This window comes from Hyperolius riggenbachi, chromosome 9 (genome assembly GCF_040937935.1).
Source record: "Hyperolius riggenbachi isolate aHypRig1 chromosome 9, aHypRig1.pri, whole genome shotgun sequence".
In the NCBI taxonomy this organism is placed as follows: Eukaryota; Metazoa; Chordata; class Amphibia; order Anura; family Hyperoliidae; genus Hyperolius; species Hyperolius riggenbachi.
In genome coordinates, this window is record NC_090654.1 from 192,246,172 (window position 1) to 192,274,128 (window position 27,957).

Consider the following 27,957-nt stretch of genomic DNA (forward strand, 5'->3'; position numbering starts at 1 on the left):
ATATTAAAGGTGGCCATAAATATCTTGCCTGATCGACCATTTGATTTGATAATTATTATCGAATCGAAGAAGTAGTCCAATGAGTCACCACCAATAGTAAAAATGCTCTTTTATTTGAACATAATTAAAAGGACATACAGTCAAAATAAAATGGCCATGGCACCCTGCCACGCAGTCTTGTCACTTTCGCCTTTTGCATCGCTACACCCACTCGCTCTGCTGTCACGTTGACAGCAGAGCTTTCAGATCATTTCACTGGCTCCTGACCCTGTGATTGCTGTGAGTCAATCACAACATAGAATAGAGAAAGGGCGGCTCTGGTCTTAAAGGGGCTAGAGCAGTCTGGTCCGAAAGTAGTTAAAATCCGGTTTAGAAAGGCAAATTAATGGACAGCCGTCGATGCAATCGTTTACATTTACCATCATTTGTGCAAACACCATGCTCGATCCTGTCTTGAAGCACCACTGAAGGTTGGCAAATGCTTTTGTTTGCTAGCAGAAAAGCATTTGACTTAGACGCTGGGCTGCTGTCCTAAGTCCAAGGGCCGTTTCACACTGAGGTGGTGCTGTAAATTTACAGCACCCCACCGCAGCCTAATGTTAATCTGTGGGTGAGTTCACATTCCCTAAGTTGCAGTACGCTGCACCGGAAGTGCCCTATCTGACGCGCTTCAATACCTACGTTACCGCGCAGCTCCTGCGGCGACACTGTGTTGGTCGGGAAATCATATAAGTCTATGGTAACACGCATACATTTTTAAAACCCTCCAGAGTTATCTATGTCGCACATGTGGGGAAGCATATTTTAGAAATACACTTCCGCGCATGTCACGCGTGTCACTTCCTGTTTGGCCAGATGCCAGAAAGGGATTTACGCATACTAATGCAGTAATCCCCGAAGTCCTGTTTTTGGCACAATCTGCAGTGTGAGCCGACCTACGGGTTCTCTTCACTAATCAGTAACAACACTCTGCAGTTCAAGTCCTTTTCCTTTTTATTTCCATCAGATCCCAACAGCCTTTATCCCTGGAACTATTTGTTTTGAAATCCAGTTTTCTGAGAAAATAACCTTTTGGCTGTGTTTTTTTTTTTTCGTTGTTGTTTTTGCTGAAATTGCTTTTTTTATTTTGCTCAGTTTTGTGGCAGGCTTAAATAGTATTGCTACTAGAAAGTCAGTTGTTTGAGTAGCACAGAAGATCATGCTGCGATTTCCTAATGATTTTGTAATTGTTATTTGTATTGCAACAGCTTAATCATTTTTATTGTTTCCATATCCATATTGGCTTAATGGCATCTATGAATAATGTTTTTTTCCTCCCATTGATCCAGGCCCCATCAGCAGCATCTTGGTGAACAAATATGGCAGCCGTCCTGTGGTCATGGTCGGGGGTCTCCTAAGTGGGCTGGGGATGATTCTGGGCACCTTCAGTACCAGCATTATACAGCTCTACATCTGTGTTGGAGTTATTGCAGGTAATGAATGATAATTTCCTCTTTTACAGTATGTAATCTATTCTAACATTGACAGGGACATTGATTGGCTGATTCACAATGAGCATTTGATGATAATTGTCTGCCACTCAGTTATGTTGACATTTGTCAGATCTGCACATTAACATATATTAAAGAAATAATAATTTGGCGCTTTATGTAGATCCATAGATTAGGTTAATGATGATGTTATGTTCTAAATGTTAGTGTTTTGTGGTCAGTGTTATCTGCGTAAAAGTTTTAAAGAAACAAACCAATCAAGAAAAGATAATCCTGTTTACAATCAGGTATCCTGGCCGCTGTTTTCTTGCTGTCACTGGGGAGGGGAGCGGAAACATTTCTGAACCACAAATTCAAAGCAGGGAAACGGCACACACCAAAGTTGGGCCTCAGAGGCGGCTGAACTGCTTGTCTGTCGAACAGTTTAGCCTCCCAGCTGCCGGCCATAAGTGCCATTCGGCTGCATGTAATTTGATCACATTTTACATGCGTCAGCAACCACCATGCTCACATGCAACTCCATAAGTGTGCGGCCTATGCCAAGCACTAGCAAGTGCCTCATCAGTGGATGGGAGCAGCCGATAATCAACCTTCAGCTACTCGTTGAAAAGAAGCCTCTTTTAGGCACAGAATAACAGCATATACTGTACAAACTGAGGGTGGCATTCCAGTATTCCAGGAAAGGAGTTGTCAGCCATAAAATACTGCCCCCTGATATTCTTACCTGGAGCCAACATGTCCCACGCCGCATCTCTGCTCGCAGCCGCCAGTTGGGAGTCCCGGCTGGTGCAGAGGCCGACGTGCCTACGCAGTACACTGGGGACAACGTGAGGTTGATTGACAGCTGCGTTCGCGGAGGCTCAGCAGTTACAACCTCAAGGTCACCCTCTGCACCGGCATGGACCCGGGGCCAGCGGTTGTGAGCGGACCTGTGGGACATGTCGGCTGCAAGGGGCTGGAGGAAGCCCCGGGTAAGTATATCGGGGGCAACATTTTATGGCTGACAACTCCTTTTCAAGGACCACTCCAGCGAAAAAAGTAAGCAGATAAAATCTGACAGAACCCACAGGATTTGGACTAGTCCATCTCCTCATGGGGGATTCTCAGGGTTTTCTTTGTATTGTAAAGGATTTCCTGAACAGATCATAATGGAATCTATCTGATGGTTGATCTGGTGGCAGACGGACAGGTGTATGGCCACCTTTAAATTCTCATTAGATGGGGGGAAGTGGGTGGGGTCTGGGGATCCAGTTCTGTGTTGGGGAAGCAACTTCCACTCCTCTGGCAACAACAGCATGCAGCTAGCCAAGAACTCTTAATATATGTATTGGAAAAAGTACAGATGCACAATGCAGAAAACATAGTACATTGCTAATTAGTGCAATTTTACAACCATCAGCTGTATTATAAGGCAAGAGGCTGAACTAAGACTTTCAAAATATTAAGTACAAATTTTGCTCCAATTTAGTACTCAATACAGCAACGCTTTAGGATGTTTTCCTTTAATGAGTTCTGCAGCTGAGGGCTGTATTTTAACAGTTAACCCTTAAAAAAAAGTCAAATATGCAGAGAGAATTTTGTTAGCAACTTCAAATCATTTTAATGACAAGTCAGCAAGAGAGGAAGGAGCGGAGTAGGAAGCTCTCGCATCCTAATTAATGCTAGTAAAATGAGATGGTAATAAATTAGATTTGTGTCAGAGGAAAATTAATGACGAGCTAATAGCCAGCACTAATTGATTATTACCTAAATAGCTAGTTGGCATTCAACCTAGAGGTTGGCATTCAACCTAGACTTGCATAGCGTGTTCCATTTCATAAATCTATCTACACTGTGCCACCTGTAGAAAATAATAAAATTCTCAAATGAGTTCATTTTTCTTGCAAATGTTAAAAGATGCCCATTTATCCAACAATTTAATTTTTAAGTCCAGCCTGGATTTTGGATTAAGGCTAAACTTCAGGATGGCAAAACAACAAATTATATTAGAAATAGAAAAAAAATGCACTTCCAGCACCTGCACTTACAATTATGTGCACAATACATTTGCAATAGTGATTTTTAGCCCCATTTTATAATAATGCTATGTTACATGTCATATTTACAGGATTTGCTGTTACTACTGGTTATACTGATAGTAAATTAGCTGTTGTGCAGGCTGATTATGTCTATTTAACAAATTTGCTTTTAAAATATTACCTTGCAGAATCTCAGGTGGTCTCTCTCTTTGCTACAGTTGTAAATTGTCCCTCCACTCCACTGCTTATCATCACTCTGCAGATAGTAGCAAGTATCAGTGGCAGTGAGCACGAAGTATGGAGAAGTACAGCTAGTGATGAGTAGTATCTTAGACAGGGCTAAACTCCACAAGGCAGTCATTTTACTATATGTAACTATAATTGTGTATGTGATATATAAATATATATACATTTATATACAGTATATATAAATAGCAAGAGGGCACTAATAAATGACACTATCCAAATTGCTTTGCCTCAGCCCCCATTACGTCTTTAAAATGTACTTGAGACCCCCTCAAACAAGAGGTTTTGGGTTTTTTTTTTCCTGGGGCTTCTTCCAGCCCACTGTAACCTGCTAGCTCCCTCGTGGCCCTCCTGGTCTGGTCTGATGTGCTGCTGACAACCAAATTAAAGTCTGCAACCCATCTGAGTGGCGGGCTGCTGCGCATGTGCTGTCTCTGTTGCATGCCTTCTTGATAGCGCTCCTAAGGCCTGGAGCACTATGCACATGCGCAGTCCAAACAGACTTGTAACTGCACATGCACAGATTGCTGCTGGCCACAGGAGCGCAATCGAGGAGGTGTGCGATCCGGAAAAGCACATATGCAGTAGCCCCTGGGTTGCAGACTTTAATTTAGCTGCAGCAGCACAAATAATTAGACTGGGAGGACACAGAGGGAGCTGACGGACTACAGTGGGAAGAAGCCCCAGGTAAGTCAAAATCCTCTTCTCCACTCACCTCAGATTTACTTTTATGGCTTTTAGTGGTTGCTCCCACCCATCTGCATCCACAGGCATTGGAAATCTAATCAATCATAGTAGCCCATTCAATGTCTGTTCTACTGATGGTAGACACACCTATCCTGTTACAAGCACTGTGGGAAGCTTACCCTTTGTATACACATAAAAGCAACTGAATCAAGGTGAAAAACATTTGCCATCCAGTCCACCCTTTCAGTGTATGAAGCCAAACTGAAAACATATAGTAGAGTTTTCTGACTTACTGTTTGAATGTCCTATTCAGTTTGGCAGTTTGGTTAGACTGAAAAACAGTCTGTAAAACATGCAAACTCCTTCCCCTATCTCATCATCACCCACAGGAACTAGTCTGGGATTTGCAAAGGGGGTGCCAGCCAGTCTTTTCCTGTGAACACAAAGCTGATCCTGTCTACAGGAAGAATCTGGAGGTGGAGATATAATTCCCATTCACCGATCTAAGACCCCCGGAGAAATACCGACGCTTTCTAAGCAGAGAGCGCGGTATTTCTGCTCTGAAAAATTGTTTGCAGCCTACTAATAGTTCCTGGCAGCGTGATCGTACGCTCCAGGAACTTTTTTGACTGTGGCCACCTTGTGGCCAAATAGTAAACTGCACCCACATACATTTTTTTAAATAAAGAATAACATTATATTACATCTAAAAATTGCTGTTTACCTCCCAAGCTAAAATCACCCACATACATTTTTTAACCTCCCTGCCGTTATAAAAAATTGCTGCGCACGGCAGGGAGGGTGTTTTTTGGTATTATTTTTTTTTTTTTAGCATGTAGCTAGCCTAGTGCTAGCTACATGCTTCCCCCCTCCCTGCGGCGTCCCCCCGAATGCGCCGATCGCCGCCGGCGCATATACCCATCCGGAAATCCCGTTCTGAACGGGATTTCCAGGAGGGCTTCCCCCGTCGCCATGGCGACGGGCGCGATGACGTCACCGACGTCATCAACGTCGTGACGTCAGAGGGAGTCCCGAACCACCCCTCGACGCTGCCTGGCACTGATTGGCCAGGCAGCGCACGGGTCTCGGGGGGGGGGGGCACCCTCTGATGCGGCGGGTTGCGGCGAATCGGCGCGGAGCGGCGGCGATCGTAAGTTACATGCAGCTAGCAAAGTGCTAGCTGCGTGTAACAAAAAAAAAATTATGCAAATCGGACCAGCAGGGCCTGAGGAATCCTCCGCGGCAGGTTACCCCGAGCTGAGCTCGGGATAACCGGCAGGGAAGTTAATTAAAAAATAAATAAAAAAATTACAATTAAAAAAAAAAAAAACCTACATAAATAGTTACCTAAGGGACTAAACTTTTTAAATATACATGTTAGGAGAGCATCTTATTCATTTTTGTTAAAATTATAAGCTTGTAAATAGTGATGAACGCAAATTGAAAAAATGCACCTTTATTTCTAAATAAAATATTGGCGCCATTAATTGTGTTAGGGACATAATTTAAAAAGCGTAATAAGCGGGACAAATACGCAAATAAAATACATGGGTTTTGATTATGGTAGCATGTATTAATTTTAAACTACAATGGCCAAAAACTGAGAAATAATGTTTTTTTTCCATTTCATTCTTAATCTTCTTGTTAAAATGGATTTAGAAAAAAATAATTCTTAGCAAAATGTACTACCTAAAGAAAGCCTAATTAGTGGCGGAAAAAAACAAGATATAGAACAATTAATTGTGATTAGTAGCAATAAAGTTATTGGCGAATGAATGGGAGGTGAACGTTGCTCGGATGCATGAGATTTTCTGGCTGTAGGCTGAAGTGGTTAATATTGACTGGTAGGAGTAGAAAAGCTCAGTGCTGGCATTCGTGGAGATCTGACTGTTTCCCATCAATGTGTGTAAGTACTATGGAATTTAATAACTTTTGCAGCATGAAACATTTTAAAGGACTGGTCAGAGTCCAAGGAGACTACCTTGACTTTTCCTTTGGTCTAAACCTGTAATGTCCATTGTGCTGGTTCTAAAATAAAATCTTTTATTTCCATTATATAGGATTTGGCTTTTCCTTGAATCTCCAGCCATCTGTCATTGTTGTTGGGAAATACTTCCAGAAGAAAAGACCAATCGCCAATGGCTTGGCAATGGCAGGGAGTCCTGTTATGCTGTCAACCCTTGCTCCTCTGAACCAGTTCTTGTTTGACCAGTATGGGTGGAGGGGCAGCTTCTTCATCCTGGGGGCCATTTTATTGAACTGTTGTGTGGCAGGTGCTTTGTTCCGACCTATTGGACCCATGGCTTCTAAGAAGAAGAAAGAGAAAGAACCAGAAAAAGTTAACATAAGTCTGCAAGAACTAGGAAAAGCAGCTGCTCTAGAAAAGAAGGAGGAAGGCTGTCTAACACGATTTAATAAAATCCTTGACTTAACCCTGTTCAAACACAGAGGTTTCTTGATCTACCTCATCGGAAATGTCCTGATGTTCCTAGGCTTTTATGCACCTATTGTCTTCCTTGCACCTTACGGAAAGCACCTTGGTGTTGACGAATATTCAGCTGCCTTTCTTCTGTCCATACTCGCCATCGTTGATATGTTTGCCAGGCCTTTAACTGGAATTTTTGCCAACACCAAATGGATAAGGCCAAAAATCCAATATTTCTTCAGCTTTTCTGTTATATTTAATGGGATCTGCCATCTGATGTGCCCTCTAGCTACAGGCTATGGGGGCCTTGTTGTGTACTCGGTTCTATTTGGTCTATCTTTTGGCATGGTGTGTGCATTACTGTTTGAAACACTGATGGATCTTGTTGGACCTAAACGATTTTCAAGTGCCGTTGGACTGGTCACTATTGTGGAGTGTGTGCCTCTTCTGCTGGGACCCCCAATCGGAGGTAAAAAAAGACACATTTAATTTTTAAAACAGACCTGACAGGGAAGTTTGTTTTCACAGTCTTCACCTCCTGTCAGCCTGGAAAGGCTCCAGAAAGCTTGTCTGTTGTACTAGCTGAGCTCAGCACTGCTAAGGGGGGGCCATACATCTGTAGACTTGGTTGCCGATTGACCATCAGACTCGATAATTATTATTATTATTAAGTCTGATGAAAACTGGTGCCTCCAAGTGCATGCCTGATCGACAGTTCGACCTATTTCGGGCTGAAATCGGTCACATGTATCGATCGAACATGCTGGAAAATCTCGGGCTGACATGCTTGTTCGGGTGCACAGCGGTAACAGAGTGTAATTATCGAGAATGGAAAAAGGAAACCGCCGACCACGTCCCCCAAATATAGATGTACTCATCCCGGTGCCTGTGGATTAATACCCAGTGTCTGCGCTGTCTCTGTACTCTTCTTCCTCATTCTTGCCCCACATTGTCCATGTGGGGGCGCAAATGCGGAAGTACAGTGTGGACCCCTCGGGGGGCGGCAGTACAGGTGAGGTATAACTGCATGGGCACCAGGGGTGACATAAAACATAAGGGGTGACATCGGCCGGGGCAGTGTTACAAGGCGATTCCTGAAAAATTTCATGCTTAAATTGATCAGGAATCGGCCTGCAGTTTGTCGGTCAACAGATCTCTCTTCAGTCAGAGAGAGATCTGTCTCTTGGTGGATTGGCCGCCAACATCACTAGATGTATGGCCACCTCAACTTGTCATAGCTCCTAACTAGGGAAGCCTTTAGTTTGTTTGCCATCTTAAAACTGTGACGGTAAGGCCGGATCCACTCTATAAGCGCTTTTGTGAGCGCTTGCACTTGATTAGCGCTTGCTGAGTGCTTGTTAAAAAATTTCTCCCATTCACTTTCAATAAAATCACGGTAAAAATTTGCATATGTGAAAAATGTATGCGATCGCAGCGATTTTTCCCGCAATTTTAATAAAAGAGAATGGGAGCGATGATTTTTTTTTTTTTTTTTAACAAGCTCAGCAAGCACTTATAAAACGCAATCGTTTACAAAAGCACTTATAGTGTGGATCCGGCCAAACTGTGATGGTTACATTAGTATAAAGAGTAAACCTTTTTCAGAGCAGAATGTGTGACACAAAGAGACAAAATGTAAATGGAGAGGGGAAACAGATGCACTTCACTATAAAACTCCTTTGTGTTTAAAAATAATATAAGAGAACTGATTGATAGATGATTCAGGGAAGTCTTTCTATCTCTGCAGAATTTCTAAAAACCGAAATGTTCGTTTTGTGCCCTTCACCTCACCTATCCCTCTCCACAATTTCCAGATGCACTCACTTTCATGTGTCTTTTTGAATACCTTTATTTTGTTTTGATGTTTGTATTAGCCTCTCACTGTTCTGCTTTTGTAATATACTATATGTACAATAATAATCCTAACATTTGCATAGCACTTTACTCCTGTTGGACTCAAATATATAAATATGTATGTGTGTATATATGTGTATACACACACACACACACACACACACACACACACACACACACACACACACACACACACACACACACACACACACACACTGGGATGCGAAAGTTTGGGCAACCTTGTTAATCGTCACGATTTTACGATTTTCCTGTATAAATCGTTGGTTGTTATTTATGATAAAATATGTCAGTTAAATATATCATATAGGAGACACACACAGTGATATTTGAGAAGTGAAATAAAGTTTTAATGGATTTACAGAAAGTGTGCAATAATTGTTTAAATAAAATTAGGCAGGTGCATAAATGTGGGCACTGTTGTCATTTTATTGGTTTCAAAACCTTTGGAAGTAATTATTGGAACTCAAATTGGCTTGGTAAGCTCAGTGACCCTCGACCTACCTACACAGGTGAATCCAATTATAAGAAAAGAGTATTTAAGGGGGTCAATTGTAAGTTTCCCTCTTTTTTAATTTTCTCTGAAGAGTAGCAACATGGGGGTCTCAAAACAACTCTCAAATGACCTGAAGACAAAGATTGTTCACCATCATGCTTTAGGGGAAGGCTACAGAAAGCTGTCTCAGAGATTTCAGCTGTCTGTTTCCACAGGCTCAGTTCAAGTTAAGGCTTGAAGTGGCAGACCAATAAAAATCTCGGATAAACAGAAGTGACGAATGGTGAGAACAGTCAGTCAACCCACAGACCAGCACTAAAGACCTACAACATCCTCTCGCTGCAGATGGAGTCGCTGTGCATCGTTCCAAATGTATGCACCTGCCTAATTTTGTTTAAACAATTATTGCACACTTTCTGTAAATCCAATAAACTTCATTTCACTTCTCAAAAATCACTGTGTGTGTCTCCTATATACTCAACTGACATTTTTTATCGTAACAACCAATGATTTATACAGGAAAATCATGACAATTAATATATATATAATAATAATAATATATATAACATTTCTGCCTGAACCCTGGATTAACTTCACCTTCCCAAGTGTGGCTCTATCAGTAAAAAGTTTTAAAACTGTGTATGCTGATTCTGAGCACACAATCACCTAGCCCCCTTAATATCTACCGTGGCCCTAACACAGTCAGTCAACTTGGGAGCATCCAAAATCTCCCTGCTTTTTGCAACTGATTACTCATGCATGAAGAGAAAATTCCTGGTCTGATGGAACAGAAACAAATTATATTCCAAGATAGAAAACAGGTGAAGTTTGTGCTTACAGTTCATTCTGGATATTATTACCTGGCTGCAAATTGAAGTGGCAATATAATTCTGAATTAAATTAAAAACGTGTGCAGAAGTATATAGCATTTTTTTTTTCTTTTGAGACTGGAATTTTACTTTAAGGGCCTATTTCCACTAGAGCCAAATCTGCAGCATTTCCATGAGTCGCACAGTGACTCCCTGCCTACACAGGGCAATGGCTTGCCATCTACAGTGCATACCGTTATGATTCTGGACAGCATGCTGCGGTTTTCTGCACCATGCGCCTGGATCCCTATAGCTGTGCATGGCACAGCTACCTACTACACTGGGGGCACCTATGCCTGGCTATTATGCCACCTTTATTTAACATCAAATATCAAAACCATAAACTGTGATACTTGGGAGCATGGGAAAACTCAATACATTTTCAGTTTTTTTTATGTACAGTAGCACTTTTTATTTTAAAACGAAAACGGGTAAAAATAAAGAATTTTTTTTTCATTTTTTTTACTTATTTTTTGCTTTAAAAAGCATGAAAAACAAAATAATTATTGGGAAAAAACTTGAGGAAAAAAAGAATCTATCTATCTATCTATCTATCTATCTATCTATCTATCTATCTATGTAGTCCTAAGTAGTGGTAAAGTTATTGCCGATTGCACAGGGACATAGCAAAAATTGTAAAACTGCTCTAGTCCTTAAAGTGAACCTGAGATGAAAGACATCTCGGGTTCTATACTTACCTGGGGCTTTTTTAAGGAGCCACCTGGGGAGATGGCGAGGGATTGAGCGGCCTCAAGGGAGCTTAAAGAGGAACTCCAGTGAACATTTTACTGTTGGCAGGTGATGTAGCTGCTGCATGGTTTTTGGCAGTTGGAAACAGCTGTAAACAGCTATTTCCCACAATGCAGCAAGGTTCACAGACAGGAAACTGCCAAAAGTTCGAACTTTTCTTGTGGGAGGGTTTCATCACAATATCAGTCATACAGCGCCCCCTGATGGTCGGTTTGTGAAAAGGAATAGATTTCTCATGTAAAAGGGGGTATCAGCTACTGATTGGGATAAAGATACATTTTTGTTCAGAGTTTCTCTTTAAGGAAGCCTTAGGTAAGTATGGTACCTGAGATGTCTTTAATCTCAGGTACAATTTAAGGGGGTTTTATATGTCGGTACTGAAGTGGTATAATTGGGCAGTGAAAATCTGACAGATTTGAAAGGTTTTGAACTAGTCTATTTCCTCACAGGGGATTTTTATAAATTCCTTAAAGTGAACCTGAGTTGAAAGTGATATGGAGGCTGCCATATTTGTTTCCTTTTAAACAATACCAATTGCCTGGCAGCCCTGCTGATCTATTTCGCTGCAGTAATGTCTGAAGTACACCAGAAACAAGCATGCAGCTAATCTTGTCAGTTCTGACAATAGAAAAACCTGTCTGCTGCATGCTTGTTCATGGTCTATGGCTGAACGTATCAGAGGCAGAGGATCAGCAGGATGTGTTCTTTAAGTTTTTTTTTTTTTTTAAGTTTCACTTACCTGGGGCTTCTACTGGTCTCCTTCAGAAGTCCTGTACCTGCGCCGGTCCTCAAGGATCCTCCGGTACCCCGCCGCAGCTCACATTCCGTTTGGCCAACTTACAAGTTGACTGCACCTGCACGGATGTGGCGCCGCGCGTCCTCGCTCCTACTCACGTCGCCGGAAGCTGTACAAAGTTTTTACATACTGCGCCTGCACAGGAGGCTCCCAGCGATGTGAGCAGGAGGGAGGATGCACGCGGCTCAGTGGCTGTAGTCGGCGAAATGGAAAGTGAGCTGCGGCGAGGGACCGGAGGATCCTTGAGGACTGGCGCGGGCACAGGACTTCTGCAGGGGGCCGGTTGAAGCCCCAGGTAAATGAAACTTTTTTTTTTCTTTAAACCTTAAAGAACCCCTTTAAAAGGATACAAATATGGCAGCCTCCATATAACGCTCACCTCAGGTTCACTTTAGAATCTATATAAGGATGCTGGCTGGCCTCCCTGTTTGTTAGCATGTTACTTTGGCTGTTGGATTGAGAAACTGCCACGTAGTGAGTGTTTTGAAAAATAAAGTAAACCCTGAGAATCCCCCATGAGGAGATGGATTAGTCCAAAACCTGTCAGATCTGCCAGATTTTCACTTCCTAATGTAAGTCACAGTGACATAGGAAAAAATTATTTATAGTGCATTTTTCACTGGAGCAATTTTTTTTGCTAAAGTGGTGCTTTAATATTAAAATGTAAATGATAAATCTTCTTTCTGTCTGTGCAGGTGCCATTGTAGATGCTTTTGGAGAATACAAGTATATGTTTTTTGAGTGTGGAGCCATCCTGTCGTTTGCTGGTCTCTTCCTGCTTATCGGTAACTTTTTCAACTACCGCATGCTCAGGAAAGAGGCTAAGGCAATGAAAGATGATCCTGAGAAAGAGTTGGAGAAGAAGGCGGACTACAAGCAGGTGTATACTGAAGAGAAGCAGGAAGATGGTGATGAAATCCCATCCAAACAGTCTGAGGCAGAGAAATCAGAAGAAGCAAATGGGTCTAGGCCCACATCATAAAAGCAACTCAGGATATTGGTCTGGTTTGCCTATGTGACTCTTTTCACTGCATCTGGCAGTATGTATGGAATGGTTCTGCAAGCCCCACCCATTTCTGTGGTGTCATGAGTGGGTGTGGTTATACCACAAAAACTATGTTAAAGGACAACTTAATGGTGTGTTAAGTTTTAAAGAATCCCCCAGGTTATTGAAATTACTCTTTAAATACCTTTTTCTTATAATCTGCCCTGGAACATCACTAAAAACAACCTTTACTGGCCCTGTGAACTTTGTGTTTTTTAGCCTTCAGCTGAACCAACTCTTAGTGGGCTTTTCCTCCCCAAAAGATGTGTTTGTGTTGATAAGCTATTTCTTCCTACAGACCCCGCTCCATCTGGTGAAGTTCTGACCCACAATTCTGCCCATTTCTTTGCGTCTAAATCTTATAGTCATGTAGAGCAGGTCTGACTGATTCCACAGGAAGTAGTCAGACAGCTAAGAAGAGAGATACATGTTAAAGACTCTATACACAGCAAATGTGTAAGGATCCCTCCTGTAGCGTATTCTGTCCAGTGCAGGGGAGCTGCAAATGGACAGTTCTGGCTTATCTGCTTGCATTCGGTTGTGCATTCTCAATAAGTCTCATTGTCATTTGCAATCGCTCTGCAGTTCTGGGCTGCTCAGGATGCTGTCATCATTCCACCAATTGCTTGTTGCAGCTGAGCTGCAGCCAGATAGCCCTGGATTTCCTGCATGCATGTTGTTACATAATACTGCATGTATTTCTTACGGGAGTCCTTTACATTCACAGCCAGCTAGAAAATGGTAGTCAAGCCAGCTCAGGATTGAATGATTACCATTCAGCTGTGCGGGAATTTGCATACCTGCATCCATTGGCTGATGCCAGCATATAAGTCTGCCTCCCATTTCCTACCCCGCCCGACATAGCGTTCAGTTCAGAGTTGTCGTTGGGTCCATGCTGTGAAAGTTGTTATTGTTAATGTATAATGCCTTGCTCTGTATTGTCATGTTTGCTGACCTGCGGGGATCAGTGAAGTCCTTCTGATCCTGATAGTTAGATTCTGCCAGCACCACGTTGGTGACTGGTAGTATTCCTTCTAGCCTTGTTCTTGAGGACGAACTATAGCAGCAGTTGCCATTAGTTCGCTCCTACCTGTTAGTCTTGTCCATCTCAGTGTGAATGTTGCCGTCGCTGAAACAGTGACTAGATTGGCTGAGCATTCTCTCTGTCTGTCTGTTGTCTGTCTTGTTAACTGTCATAACTTGTGCTTTAGCTAGTCAGTTATTTGAGAGCTACATTTCATATATTGCGCATCAGCACGACATATATGTACTCTAGTCAGTCAGTCTTGTACTTTGTAGTTATATATCTTGTAATTTATTCGTAATATTCTAGTAATATTATTGAAGTAACATCTATTGTAATATTGTATTGTGTACCGACCTTTGTCCGCTTCTCGACTACGAATCTGCCTAATCCTTTCAATACGACTGACATCTGAATTAACGTGTATGATCCAAGCCTGTTACCGACTACGTCTGTTGTGTATTGTCACTTAGCATCTAGCCTGATAGGCGTCCCAGAGCTACAGTTGCTCTGGGCAATCTAGCTCCCTTGTTCATTACTCCTGTGTCCATCTGTGGAGCCTCTTCCATTACCCAGCTCTTAGCCTTGTTGCGCTGGGTGGTCAGAAAGTATGACCCCCCAGCATTACAAAATGTTAATCTTGTTCCAATGAAACTTCATGGAGTACTGAACATGCAGGGTGAAGAGGAGTGAAGTTATACATGCCAATTTTTTTCCTTGCCTTTGCATAACTAATGTGCAAATATTACAATATCAGTTCATTGAGTAGAACTAAATCTCAGCAAAAGTTGTTTGCTGCAGGTAATGTGGCAGTGCATGAATATTTCTTTTACTGTAACATTTCTTTTGTGTTATGTGTGTTAAAGGTTGATTTCTAAATTCTTCAGATATTTCATATCTCCTGCGAAGCTGTTCCAACCATTTCAAACTTGCTAGTTCCCTCTACCTGCATAAAAAGTAACTGCAGCCTCCTCCTGGCAAATAGAAAAATGCAAGGCAGGACAGTGAAATAAGGTATACTGTGATTAATTATAGCATTTATTACCTGCTCTGTTCCACCATGGACATGGATCCATTACATTACTTTGTAGCAATACTGTATATATGGACCTCCATTTAGCGCCACTGGAATTCGTTATCAAGATAAGTGCACATAAAATGCAAGCAGGCAGAGAGCACATTTGCACCTGTCTTGATAAATCAGACCAGCTCTGTATTTAAGATTTAAAAACACACTTCTATAACTTGAGAAAATTGTATGGGTAATATGTGAATACAGTATTACCTTCCATTAATTCTGGGGGAGGGGAGACATGGTTATTACATTATTACTAGAGATGGGATGTAAAGAATTTCAGATTGCAGGTAGATTAATGCAAATTATATAGAGTTTGGAATTGGGCCAATCAGAATCAACAGGAAGTGCATTGGACTGGCCTAATTCCGAGCTGCATACAATATGCATACATTCAAAAATGATTAGCATCTCATTGACCATCTCTAGTCATTACACTCTGCCCAGATCCACGGTGGACATGACTCGAGACCAGGCTGGATGTATGTAAATGCCTTACAAAAAGAGCAGTCTCTGTCCTCATTTTGCATTAAAGAGAACCCGAGGTGGGTTTGAAGAATATTATCTGCATACAGAAGCTGGATCTGCCTATACAGCCCAGCCTCTGTTGCTATCCCAAACCCCCCTAAGGTCCCCCCTGCACTCTGCAATCCCTCATAAATCACAGCCACGCTGCTGACAAACAGCTTGTCAGAGCTGGCTGTGTTTATCTCTATAGTGTCAGTCTGCTGCTCTCCCCGCCTCCTGCAGAACTCCGGTCCCCGCCTGCATCCCTTCCCTCCCTGCTGATTGGAGGGAAAGGATGGGGGCAGGGACCGGAGCTATGCAGGAGGCGGGGGAGCAGCTGAGACTGACACTACAGATGTAAACACAACCTCACAGCACGGCTGTGATTTATGAGGGATTGCAGAGTGCAGGGGGACCTTAGTGGGGTTTGGGATAGCAACAGAGGCTGGGCTGTATAGGCAGATCCAGCCTCTGTATGCAGATAACATTCTTTAAACACACCTCGGGTTCTCTTTAACAGTGCATGTTTTGCAGGTATCCACACTGATATTTATTGCTTATTCCTGAGATACTAATTACCCCATCAGTTACCTACAAAATATCCACTGCTGGGGAGACTTTGGGGAAAGTGTGGCAAATCTACTCTATGCAAAAAGGATGCTTTCAAACAAGTATACGTAATTGAGGGATAGGTAATGAATTTTATTTGCAGAATTTACTATTTTGCTACCCTACCTTTTAATATCAGTTGTGTGATAAAGATGGAATAATGCTGTACAGGATACGGGGATTTACAACTTAACTGAACCAAACCAAACATTTTTTTAATTCAAAATATTTAGTTGCACCACTCTGACACATACAAAGATAAATAAACACTCCTTCAAGCCTATGAGCATTTCAGTGCATGCTTTTTACCCATCTCTTTTCATAACTAGGGTTATACAGGTGGCAGCCATTAGCAATTCCTCCTTTGCTGGACACCTCCTACTCCACCAGTTTGCCGGATTCTGTCCAGGCAATATGAAAGGAAGAGAGGGATTCCTCCAATAAATGTAAAGTATTTTATATTTGTCATCCTGCAGCTGAAAAAAAAGCTGCTATTTATTATTATAATTTAGAAAATAGATTTTATTTCTGAAATCTTGTATTTTTAATTTGGGTCCACTTTAAAATGGGTTTGTGGCACCTTCTAGTGCTGGTGTGTACCTCATCTGTGCAGGCACAAACCTGATGGGTATCACTGATAGCACTGTGTAAAGGAATGGGGTATACTGCCTGTGTCTGTTGTAGACAGCTACTATTACAGGGTACAAAAGGACTATCCAGTTAATTGGAGATTTTATTTTTTTCAGAAAGGAACTGTGGGCTGTTTTTTTTGTGTGCTGGGGAAGCAGTTGTACATTAAATATTCTATTCACTTGCTTTCCACTGAGCTGGAAAATCAAGCCAATGACATTCTACCAGGGCGCAGATAAAAATGGCCCAAAGCGACGGACCCATTCTACCATGCTGGTGCGCTGCTTCATAGGGTTCCGCCTCCTACTCGAGTGCACTGAGTACAGCCCAAAGAAGAATGTGCCCAGCACTGTAAGCACTAATATACCCCTACACTGAAACGTTTCCTTCACTGCATACTGTATTTTATATTGCTAGCTCTTTTCTTGGGCCTGTTTTCACTAAACGCAGATTGGATGCAGAAAAACTGACTCCAATGAATGCCTATGGGCCTGTTTCCACTAAACGTGATTTTTATGATGCAGATTTTCCCATAGGCATTCATTGGAGTCAGTTTCTCTGCATCCAATCTGCGTGTAGTGGAAACAGGACCTAAACAGGATTCAAACCCTGGCCACCCATGTCAACCAGTACACTAGCCAGCCCTATTTTCATGTATGCATTTAGTTGTTTTCGTTGTGTTTAGCATAGAAACTAAACTCCAGGATAAGATCTATTTTCTTTTTGAATAGTGTGAGAAAGGTTTAGGGTCAGAATATTCATTGGTGAATGTTTTCTCACACTTCCTGTCCCTGGGACTTTTTTTTTTTTTTTTAGATATCTACAACCTAAATATAAACTCTGGTGGTCCTGTGGAGAGCAAATTAGGCAATAAAATGTGACAGGGGCTTTAATTATTCCTCAATCACAAAGAAAAAGCAAAAAAGAATGTATATTAAACCTGATACAGATACTGTATTTACTGACTTCCTTACAGGATAGGACGTGAATCATAAAAGACACTCTAATGGCCAGTTCACACGGCCATGCTTCTTGTTTTGCTGTAACCAACCCTTTTCTGCTACTGAGAAGAAAACATTTGGCATAATTTCCCGACGGTGTGTCACATTTTGTGCCTTTAGGGGCATATGAAACCACAAACGCATCCAGCGCTAGAAGCTACACACTCCATCTCAGAAAATGTGATCAACCACGCCACTTGCCTAGTCAACAGTTAATACATTGCCAATGCTGCCATTCATCTCAATGCGTGACATGGTGGGTGCTGGCAGTGAACAATGTGCGCAGACATCGGCAACCACCTGTATGAACCACCCCTAACTCTTTTGGTCACAATCCAAAACTAAAACACCTTTACTTGGTTTAGTAAGTATTTTAATACATTTGTTTTATTTATCTGTTGTTTAGTACTACAGTGCATTTTATATATAACACAACAGGCTGCGCCACCTTGTATGTAAATACAGTCCTTAAGATTGGTACTACTCAAAATTACTTCTCTTATCACATAAAGTTATGTGAGTTCGCTATGGTATATCCCATCCAAGCTAACCACAAAATCTAAAAGTCCACCGCGCTCTCACTCTTCAATCTGTATTTAGCCAACCTATAAAACAAACAGACTATAGATTGCATAATTCTGTCATAAATAAACAGCACACAAAATCTGTATAGTGTGAACCAAGTGCTGTCACTCTTGCAACCGTCACCCACTATCACAGAGGCTCACCGGATTTTAACCACCTCGTTTTCAGATGGGTCTTGCTTTCAAACTATGTTTCACCAGGACACTTCAGTGAATCATATCAGAGGATTTTGTATAAAACTTTTAATCGTCTTTAAAACTTCAATAAAACACAATAAAAAAACTTCATTGCGCAAAGCACCTGTACCAAATAATTTGCTCACAACTGCGCGTCTTGCGCCAATTTCGCCACCTACAAACTCCAGGTGGAATAAGCATATCACAGCGGTGTTCCTAGGGCCCTCTCCAGGGCCCCTGATGAGTCTGGTCTGATGACGAAATGCGTAGGGCGGAGCCAGTACTCCTGACAGTGTGGGGATCTCGTAGAACGGGACACCGGCCGGGAACCGTTGCAGAGCTGGAGAGGTCCCTAGGAACACAGCTGTGATATGCTTATATGCAGCTGGAGAGTGGCGAAACTGGCGCTAGAAGCGCAGCTGTGGGCAAATTATTTGGTACAGCTGCTTTGCGCAATGAAGTTTTTTTTATTGTGTTTTATTGAAGTTTTAAAGAAGATTAAACCAAATCCTCTGAAGAGTGAGCGCGTGGTGGACTTTTAGATTTTGTGAGTACATTTTATATACTTTTAGGGCTAGTGCACACCAAAAACCGCAAGCAGATCCGCAAAATGCTAGCAGATTTTTAAACGCTTTTTTTTATTTTTATGAGGCGTTTTGCTAGCGTTTTGCGGATTGCTGCTGCGGCTTTCAGTATAGTAGATTTCATATATTGTTACAGTAAAGCTGTTACTGAACAGCTTCTGTAACAAAAACGCCTGCAAAACCGCTCTGAACAGGCGTTTTTCAGAGCGGTTTGCGTTTTTCCTATACTTAACATTGAGGCAGAAACGCATCCACAATCCAAAAAATGCCTCACCCAGGCATTTTTCGTTTCTGCAAAACGCCGCCTGCTCCGGTGTGCACCACCCCATTGAGATACATTGACCAAGCGGATCCGCAGCCGCAAGCGGATCTGAAAACGCCCAAAAAGCCGCTCGGTGTGCACCAGCCCTCAGATAGCGAACCTATAAAGTGGTACAAATAAATATTTCATTTTCTTAGTGCTTTAGCTGCTGATTTGAGAAGTTTGTTTCATAAGTTGAAAAGTATTTCATTCCATTTTATTGCTGTAGTAAGCATGACATGAGTCTAGTAATACAGAACCCCCATTATTCACTCACTTACCTCATCACTACACAGCAGTACATCCAGAAGGTTTATGGTACTTAATACAAAACTTGCTGGTCAAGCCAGCAGCTGGAGCTCTAAATGAAACTTTCACAATAATAATTTGTATTCACCTGATTAAAAATATCTGAATGCTAAGCCTGATCACTAAATAATACAGAATAAGAATAACACACTGTGTATTTTTATTACTTCCCTTTACTTTTCCTTACTGTTCACATTGCAATATTGTGCGTGTTGATTAGCGATTTTTGCTGAGTAACTAGACTGAATAGTGCACTGGAAGCAGTAACACTGTATGTGACGTACTCAGAGACAGATTTCTCTCCTGATTATGGGGGGGGATTTTAAGAGTAACTCCATGTTCATGAGCACTGTTCATAAATAAATATTTTTATTTACAATTGATGCAAGATGATTGTGTTTATTAACTCGGTTCCCAAAGGGGGCCTCTCTCTGCATTCAGAAGCTCTGCAGGCAACAAGAGGTAGCTTATTACAAAAATTCTATACAGGAGCACAGTTACGGGATCTGCCTCACTAAACCCTGGAAAATGCAAGGTGAGTTACTGGCAATTGCAGCAGCCTTCACCTGGGTCATACCAGGCTGTAGTGAAGGCTGACAAACTGTAGACCCGGAATATGTCATTACAAGCAGTCACTTTTATGAGCAATTTTGTCCTGTAAGAAAATGTATAGCGAAATAAAAAAAATTCAGATACTTATCAGTGTTCTCCCCAGGCTCTTTTAGCCGGGTGCTCCACCCGGCTAGTTTTGATGAGCACGCGGCTGTTACTGGCTCACCTCCTCCTATGCTATATAAGCAGAGTTGTGCACAGAAGCACCAGCCCTGCATTCTCTCATATTGCCCCACCTGGCTACTTTTTCATGCCACCCGGCTGGAAAAAATTTCTGGGGAGATGACTGCTTATGGAGAGGAAAAGCTTTGGATCTCATAGAGCCTTCCCTGTCCTCTCTTGGTGTCCTCACACCAGTGCTGTCCCCTGTCTTGTCAGGTAGTCCTCAGAAGCACTCGTGTCCCAGAGTGCTTCCGAGCACAGGCGGCTCCGTACTGCACATATACGAGTACACGCTGGCACATGCACAGTACGGAGCTGCCCGTCTTCTGAAGCCCGTCTTCTGAAGGAGGTGATGGCGCTGGAACAAGGTCACTGAAAGAGGACCAGGAGGGCTCTATAGGATCCTGAGCCTTTCCATAGGTGAGTGTGTGACCTTTTATTTACTTAATTTTGCTAGTTTTACTTTAATAGGGTGAGGAGGAATGTTTTTAGTTTGCATGGAACAGTCTAGGACTCATTGTAGCCTTAGTAAATAAAGCCGGTGAAGGAACACACTTGCAGAAAGCTGTGAAATACAATATGCATACATATAAGATGTACGCCCCAGAGTAATGCACAATAAATGACTTTTTTGCTATGTTGTTATCACTGATAGTAGGTAGTAAAAATCTGACTGGTTTTAGACTAGTCTGTCTCTTTATAGGGATTCTTAAAATGTACCTGAAGAAAAGTGCCCCTAGGCGGTACTTAGGGAGGAAAAAGCATTTGGATCCTTAAGAGGCACCCCCCTTCCTCCGCAGAGGGGATCCAGCACTGGGACCCCCGGAGATCCACTAGGTGTTTGTCGGCGGTGCATGCAGGTGCACTAGCTGCTTTCCCCTGGGGCTCAGGCAGAAATAGCTGAGCATGATCGCTTCCGCTCTATTGTGCAGATGCCTCGCGTCTGTGCGGTAGAGCGGACCTGATCGGGCTCGGCTATTTCTGCCGGAGCCGAGGGGAAAGCCGTTAGTGAGCCTGCGTGCACTGGAGTCAAGCTCTATTGGATGTTGTTTTGGTTACTCTAGGGGAGCCAGCACTGTATAGGGACTGCACAGGAGAACGGGTAGAGCCTCATTAGGATCCAGGGGGCTTTCCCCCACTGAGGTATTTGTTTGCTTTAATTCTAGAAAGTTACAGGCTGGGCCGAGGCGAGAGAGGCTCCAGCCTCAGGGCGCAGTATAGGAGGGGGCGCACAACTCACTCAGCTATCATTCCTCTATTGTGTTTGAAGCAGAGAGAAATAAGAAAAGGGGATACATGGCAGTGACTGCACGCCAGAAAACTAGAGATTAAGGGGGGGCTCTGGGGCACGTCTTAGTCTAATATCAATCAGAGTTTGACGGCTGGGGTGGGAGGGACGGAGGGGCGCACTTTGGTGTCTCTTCCTTGGGTGCCTTGGGTGCTGGTGGACCTTGTCCTGGCTCTGATTACAGGTGTACTTTAGGTTTTCTTTATTTTCAAAAGCACTTACTGAAGTCCAATTGCTAAAATAGTATGTGAGTAGAAAGATATTTTCCAGGGAACAGTTTTGTAAAGAATAAAGAAAACACTGAGAATCCCCCAAGAGCAGATGGACTACTCCAATATCTGTTAGATTTGTCAGTTTGTTCCTATCTACTTTGTGGTGCATTTTGTATGTTCTGTGACAAATGTATGCGTTTACATGTTTTTTAAATTTTACAATTAATTCTTCATGATAGTGGTCTTTCAGGGCTCGTTTACACTAGAGGCGTTTTTGGCCAAATTTAAAGAGAACCTGTAACGAAAAAAGTCCCCTGGGGGTACTCACCTCGGGAGGGGGAAGCCTCAGGGTCCCAATGAGGCTTCCCACTCCCCGGTAGCTGCAGGCAATCCAGCGCTGGCTCCCCCGAAGTGTCCCGGAATCCTCCCTCGACAAGGCTGATTTATTTACCTTTCCTGGCTCCAGCGGGGGGCGCTGTTGCGGCTCTCCGCATGGAGATAGACGAAAATAGCCGATCTCTGTCGGGTCCGCTCTACTGCGCAGGAGACTTGCGCCTGCGCAGTGGCGTTCCTACCATTGGGCGCAGGGGGGGCGTGGTGCACCGGGTGATTGACAGCCAGGGGGGTGTCATCACGACCCCCATGGTAGGGAGAGCAGGAGGTAAAGTACCGCTATAAGGAGGGGCAGCAGGGACAGCGGCCACTTATGCATCTTCAATGCCGCCCACTGTGCTTCCTTATGAGCAAAAGCACAGTGAACGGCATTGAAGGCGGAGATGTGGCACGTGACGGTGACGCGCAGCGTTCCAGCGGCTGGAACGCGGAAGGGCGGTGAGTTATTCTCCTCCTAGCCTGTCCACCCGGCCTGCCTGTTTGCCGCATCTTGGAGGTAGAGAGCGCTGAAGGAGGGGACCCAGGTGAGGGAGGGGGGGGGGATATTTCCCCCCTCCCCGCCGCTTTCTCCTTATAGCGCTGCCCACCCCTCCTGGGCCACTATACTATCAACACTGGGGGCAGCTATACTGGGGGTCACTATACTACCTACACTGGGGGCAGCTATGCTGGGGGCAGCTATACTGGGGGCCACTGTAGTAGCTATACTAGGGGCCACTATATTACCTACACTGGGGGCAGCTACACTGGGGACAGCTATACTGGGGGCCACTATACTAGCTACGCTGGGGGCAGCTATACTACCTACACTGGGGGCAGCTATACTACTTACACTGGGGGACACTATACTAGCTATACGGGTGGGCTACTATACTAGCTATACGGGGGCCACTATACTAGCTAATAGCTATACTGGGGGCCACTATACCACCTACACTGGGGGCAGCAGCTATACTACCTATACTGCGGCAACTATATCACCTATACCTAGCATTACCTGCTGTGGCGCGCTTAGTATGCCACACTTGCTCCTTTCCTTCTTTCTTTGGGGGGGGGGGGGGGGGTGTCTTATAATACCCAGCACCGGGTGTCAGATGCCCTAGGTACGCCTCTGCGCAGTAGAGCGGCCCGACGGCGTTCGTCTATTTCTGCCTATCTCCAAGCGGAGAGCCGATACTGCGCCTGTGCTGGAGCCCGGGAGGTAAATATTTACATCCCTGCCAGTCCGGGAGGATTTTCGCCACCACCGTGGGACACAGGACGAGGGAAGCCTCAATAGGATCCGGAGGCTTCCTCCACCCAAGGTGAGTACCCCCAGGGGAACTTTTTTCTAATTACAGATTTTCTTTAAGTTTTTCCTAAAACGCCCTGAAAGCGGCTACACCATGCTTCTCCATGGTGTACTTCAGATTGGAGCTTTCCGTCCGCGTTCCGCTCAGAAAAGCGGTGCATGGGCCATTTCTGAGGTGATTTTGCCTCAATGGAAGGTATAGGAAAAACGCAAACGCTCACAAAATTGCTTTGTGCAGCGATTGCGTTCGCATTTTTAAGAATTAATACATTGTACTTATTATTTTCCGGATCAAAGAGTTCACTTTCTGACTAATGTCAGGAAGTGAAAAAACGCAATCGCTTAGCAAAACCACTTAGAAAAGCGATTCGCAAAAAAAAAGCCAGCACCCAGGTAATCGATGGGATTCGGAAATAAAAATTGCGTCAAAAAACTCCAAACGCTGACGGACACGCGGACAGAACGCAATGTGAACAAGGCCTCAAAGTCCAGAATGGAGGCAAATTTCCTGGTTCCAGAGAAAGCGTGAGTATCTCATGTCCCGTTCGCTTCCTGCCCCAGATCTATGTATTGGCCACTGGCAGCAAAACACAAAATGCTCCTTTCATCAACCATTCCGGTCACATACCCACGTGGCAGGAGTAAATGGTGTAATGAAGGTAATTATACATCCGTCTATAATTAATTTCACACACTTCCCTGCTTCTGACAAACAGGCTGACTGTAACATCTCTGACACTGATGGATGGTATGAGGCTTCGGATGTGCCTAGTGGACAGTATCACGGTTCCCGGTAATGTCATGCACAGAGCTAACATGAATTATCAGCTCACACTCACTGAACTACTATTGTGGCATTTACTTGGTAATCATTTTTGATTGATTCAGCCTTTTTTATAATTGCATGCTACTTTTGTACGTATTCTTATGTACTGAATTGTATTACAGACCAGATCTCACAGCAGCTGTGGACAGGCTAATGTTTGGCCTACCTTTTGGGTAATCGATCATTCTGATCATATAGGGAAGTACACACACATATCATGATTCCTCCATCCGGCTTTTTTCTTCCTGACAGGTACTGCCTGGGTTTCTGCTCCTGTTAAGGTGGCCATACATGAGGCAACTTGGATGCCGATCAACCATCTGATTCGATTATTATAATCGAATTGGATGAAAGTCGATGCTTCCAAGAGCACGCACGACCGAGGAAAAGACAGATTTTGGGATTAAAATTGGTTGCATTGTCGATCACGCATGCTGCAAGATGTCGGGCAGAAGTTGGTTGGTTGGGTGTGCGGCAGCACAGCAGCCGATTTTAGAACGAGTGACGAAACTAAGAGAATCCCGCCGCAGCCGCCGTAATGTATAAAGTCTACGCAACTTTCACCTTTATCCTTCTTGGTTTAGCAATCCCATAGTTGGCATTAGTGTTACTCTGTATGAGTAGCTACGAGTATGTAGCTGCTCGTAATCGAAATTTAAATTACATACTACTTGTAGAGAGCAAAGCTAGTTAGCATTTCTTCTTGCAGTCTATTGCTGTTGTGCACATCCCATCACTAAATATCTTTAGTAGAAAGATCTTGGAAACGTTGTTCATCTGCAGTTTCCAGTGATTTGGTCTTGCAGTGGGTACTCCGCTTAAAGCTGTGTACCCATGTGGGATAAAAGTCTTTGGACAACCAAAAGTTCAACGAACGATCAGCAGATAAACTTTGTATAACATTTTTACAAAAGACTTCCAAAGATAGCAATACAAAATATCTGTCTCTCAATCTATCATATCCATCCCAGCAGATCTGGTCTGCAGACAATTGTTCATTAAAAAAGGTGTGTATGAGATCGCCAGGTATTTCTTAAAGAGACAATGAAGTCTCAAGAAAAACCTCTTTTTATTTAAAAAATGTTTAATATGCTAGCCCTAACCGCTGCATTCCCGCTTCTGTAATCTATCTAACTCCCACCTCCCTCTCCCCCGCTAAATCCACGACTTTCTTGGTCGTGGATTTTGCTGCTATAGGAGGCAGAGCTATGAGCCGCAGCTCTGCCTCCTTAAGTGTCAATCAGCCGTGTATCACTGCCTCTCTCCTGCCCCTCTCAGTGAAGGAAGACTGAGAGGGGCGGGGGAGAGGTAGCGATCCGGGCTGATAGACGTGCTGAAAGGCACAGCTGCGGCTCATAGCTCTGCCTCTCACGGAAGCGCTGCCCAGATTGCCCCCCGGGGAGTTTGGAGGGATTTAGATAGATTACAGCGGCGGGAATACGGCGGTTTAGGTAGGGAAAACATATTAAACATGTTTTTTTAAATAAAAAGATGATTTTCTTGAGACTTCAGAGACTGAAGGGGGAAAAAATGATATAATGAATTGGTTGTGTAGGATGGATGAGTATTAAGCAAAAAAAAAATATTCTCAGATTTTTATTTTCAGTTATATAGGTTTTTTTTTTTATAACATTGCATCATTCTCTAATATTAGCAGTTTACACACTACTCAGCATTCTAAATAATTTTACAGAGCAGGGCAGTGAACTATTGACCTGCCCTCTGGAGAGAAAAAGAAAATACAGAGACTGACAGTTGAGATAACAAGCTTCAGAAGCGAGAGCTCTCTGCGACTTTGAAAGTCGTGTAGCTCAATGACTCTTTTGCATAGATAACTGGAGTTTCTTAACTCTTCCTGTACTGGAAACAATATTAGACTTATGTCTCTGCTTCTTATAAGGATTTGTATGTGTAGTACAGCTAAGAAAAAAAACATATCATAATTTTTTTTTCGCTTCAGTGTCTCTTTAAGTTTTGTGTGCAAAGCACGTGCATGAAAAAGACAGCAAAAGCATTTCTCATGTCTGCATGTATGCAGTCATTGTTAAGGTGGCTACTAATAATCCAATCTTTTTCATCCAATTTTACCAAATCTATGTAGTAGAAGGGTAAATTGAGTGAATATATTGAATGGATAATTTAGGCAGTTATCATATATTACATACAAATGGTAAGATTGGATGAAAAAGATTGGATCATTAGTGGCCACCTTTATGGTGCCCATACACGGTACAATAAAAATGTTTGCTTTTCCCCTTTATTCGACCAAAACGTTCAAATCAAATGAAAAATTAAAAGAATCTTTTTTGCAATCAAGAAAAACGAATGATTATCCATTTTTTTTTCAATAAACATCCAATCGGACATGTTGGAAAAATCTTTATATTCGATCTAACAGAACAATCAAATGAAATGATCTAATAAAAAAATGAAAAAAATTGTACCATGTATAGGCACCATTAGAAAGATCCATCATTCAGACATAAACGGCAGATTAATTCCAGAGTTTACTAAGACTTTTATCCTACATATGTAGCTTTTGGGTGCATACACACATCCAATTTTGATTGGCCAATCAGGTGCCAATTTTACTACTTGCATATATATAAGGGCTGACAGATTTCTAATACTATAAACTGATTGAGAGATTAGATTGTGAACTGTTCTGAGGGACAGTTAGTGGCATGTCTATATACTCTGTAAAGCACAGCTGAAGATATCGGCGCTATATAAATACTCAATAACAATAATACTACATGGAGGTGGTAAAACTGGCCATTTATTGATCTCTCTAAAAACAAAATAAGGAGCGCAAGATGTACATTAAAAGTTTCCTATTTTATTATCAATAAAAAAAGGGGTATATAAATATATACCAGTATATTCGCAATTACATATGTTCCCACAGGTCTGCAATCTAATCAACCAGTGAGTTACACACATATAACACTCCACCATTGTTACGTCGGGCAGGCCGGATCAGATGCTGTTGACCTTTCCACTGCGTAGTGAACCACCCAAGCACAGGATCTAAGTGACCACGGGTCTTCACCCACAACCCCTTGAGGGGGAAGCTGGACCACAACCCCTTGAGGGGGAAATGGATTCTTAGCTGCCTAGTGCCCACCAGGTTGCACTTGAAGTGATTCTACAGTGGATCGGAGAACAGGTTGACAGCTCAGTGTGAAGAGCAGCAGACAGGCAATCGTAGTCGTGGATGGAGCCGAGGTCAAGACAGGTAGAGATCTGGATAATCGAAGACAAGCAGGAGGTCGAGGCAGGCGGCAGGTAATCATAAACGGGAACACAAGCCAAGGGTCAGGACGGGCAGAGATCAAGAGTAGTCGGGGTCACAAGCCAAGGTCAATCAGGAATACAGATCAGGAATAACGGGTATACGTTCAGGCAACGCTGTAAGAACAAACAGCACTCCTGGGAAGGGCAGGCCTGCTTAAATAGTGAATTTGGGCGCCAACAATAATGCCTGTGCATGCGCACTGCGCGCAGCGCAGTGTGCGCACGCGCGCTTGACCTACTACGCATGCGTGTGACCCTTCCTTCGTACAGCGCAAGCGCGTGACCTTACGTGCTGCGCGCGCAACGCTGAGCGCGCCAACACACCCGGATAGGATAAAACACCCAGCATACCCGCGCGCGCGCGCGTAGAGACGCGCGCGC

At 43.2% G+C, this 27,957-nt stretch overlaps 1 protein-coding gene across 2 annotated transcripts in view; it reads left to right on the forward strand.

Annotated features, from left to right (window-relative positions):
• Nucleotides 1-15,345, forward strand: part of LOC137532857 (monocarboxylate transporter 2-like) — a 91,827-nt gene extending 76,482 nt beyond the window's left edge. For both annotated transcript variants that reach the window (XM_068253826.1, XM_068253827.1), the window contains exons 3-5: nucleotides 1,329-1,472; nucleotides 6,502-7,335; nucleotides 12,345-15,345. In XM_068253826.1, the coding sequence (XP_068109927.1) occupies nucleotides 1,329-1,472; nucleotides 6,502-7,335; nucleotides 12,345-12,631 (1,265 nt within the window). In that variant the 3' untranslated portion in view covers nucleotides 12,632-15,345. The remainder of the gene's footprint in view (nucleotides 1-1,328; nucleotides 1,473-6,501; nucleotides 7,336-12,344) is intronic.
• Nucleotides 15,346-27,957: the final 12,612 nt, after the last annotated feature.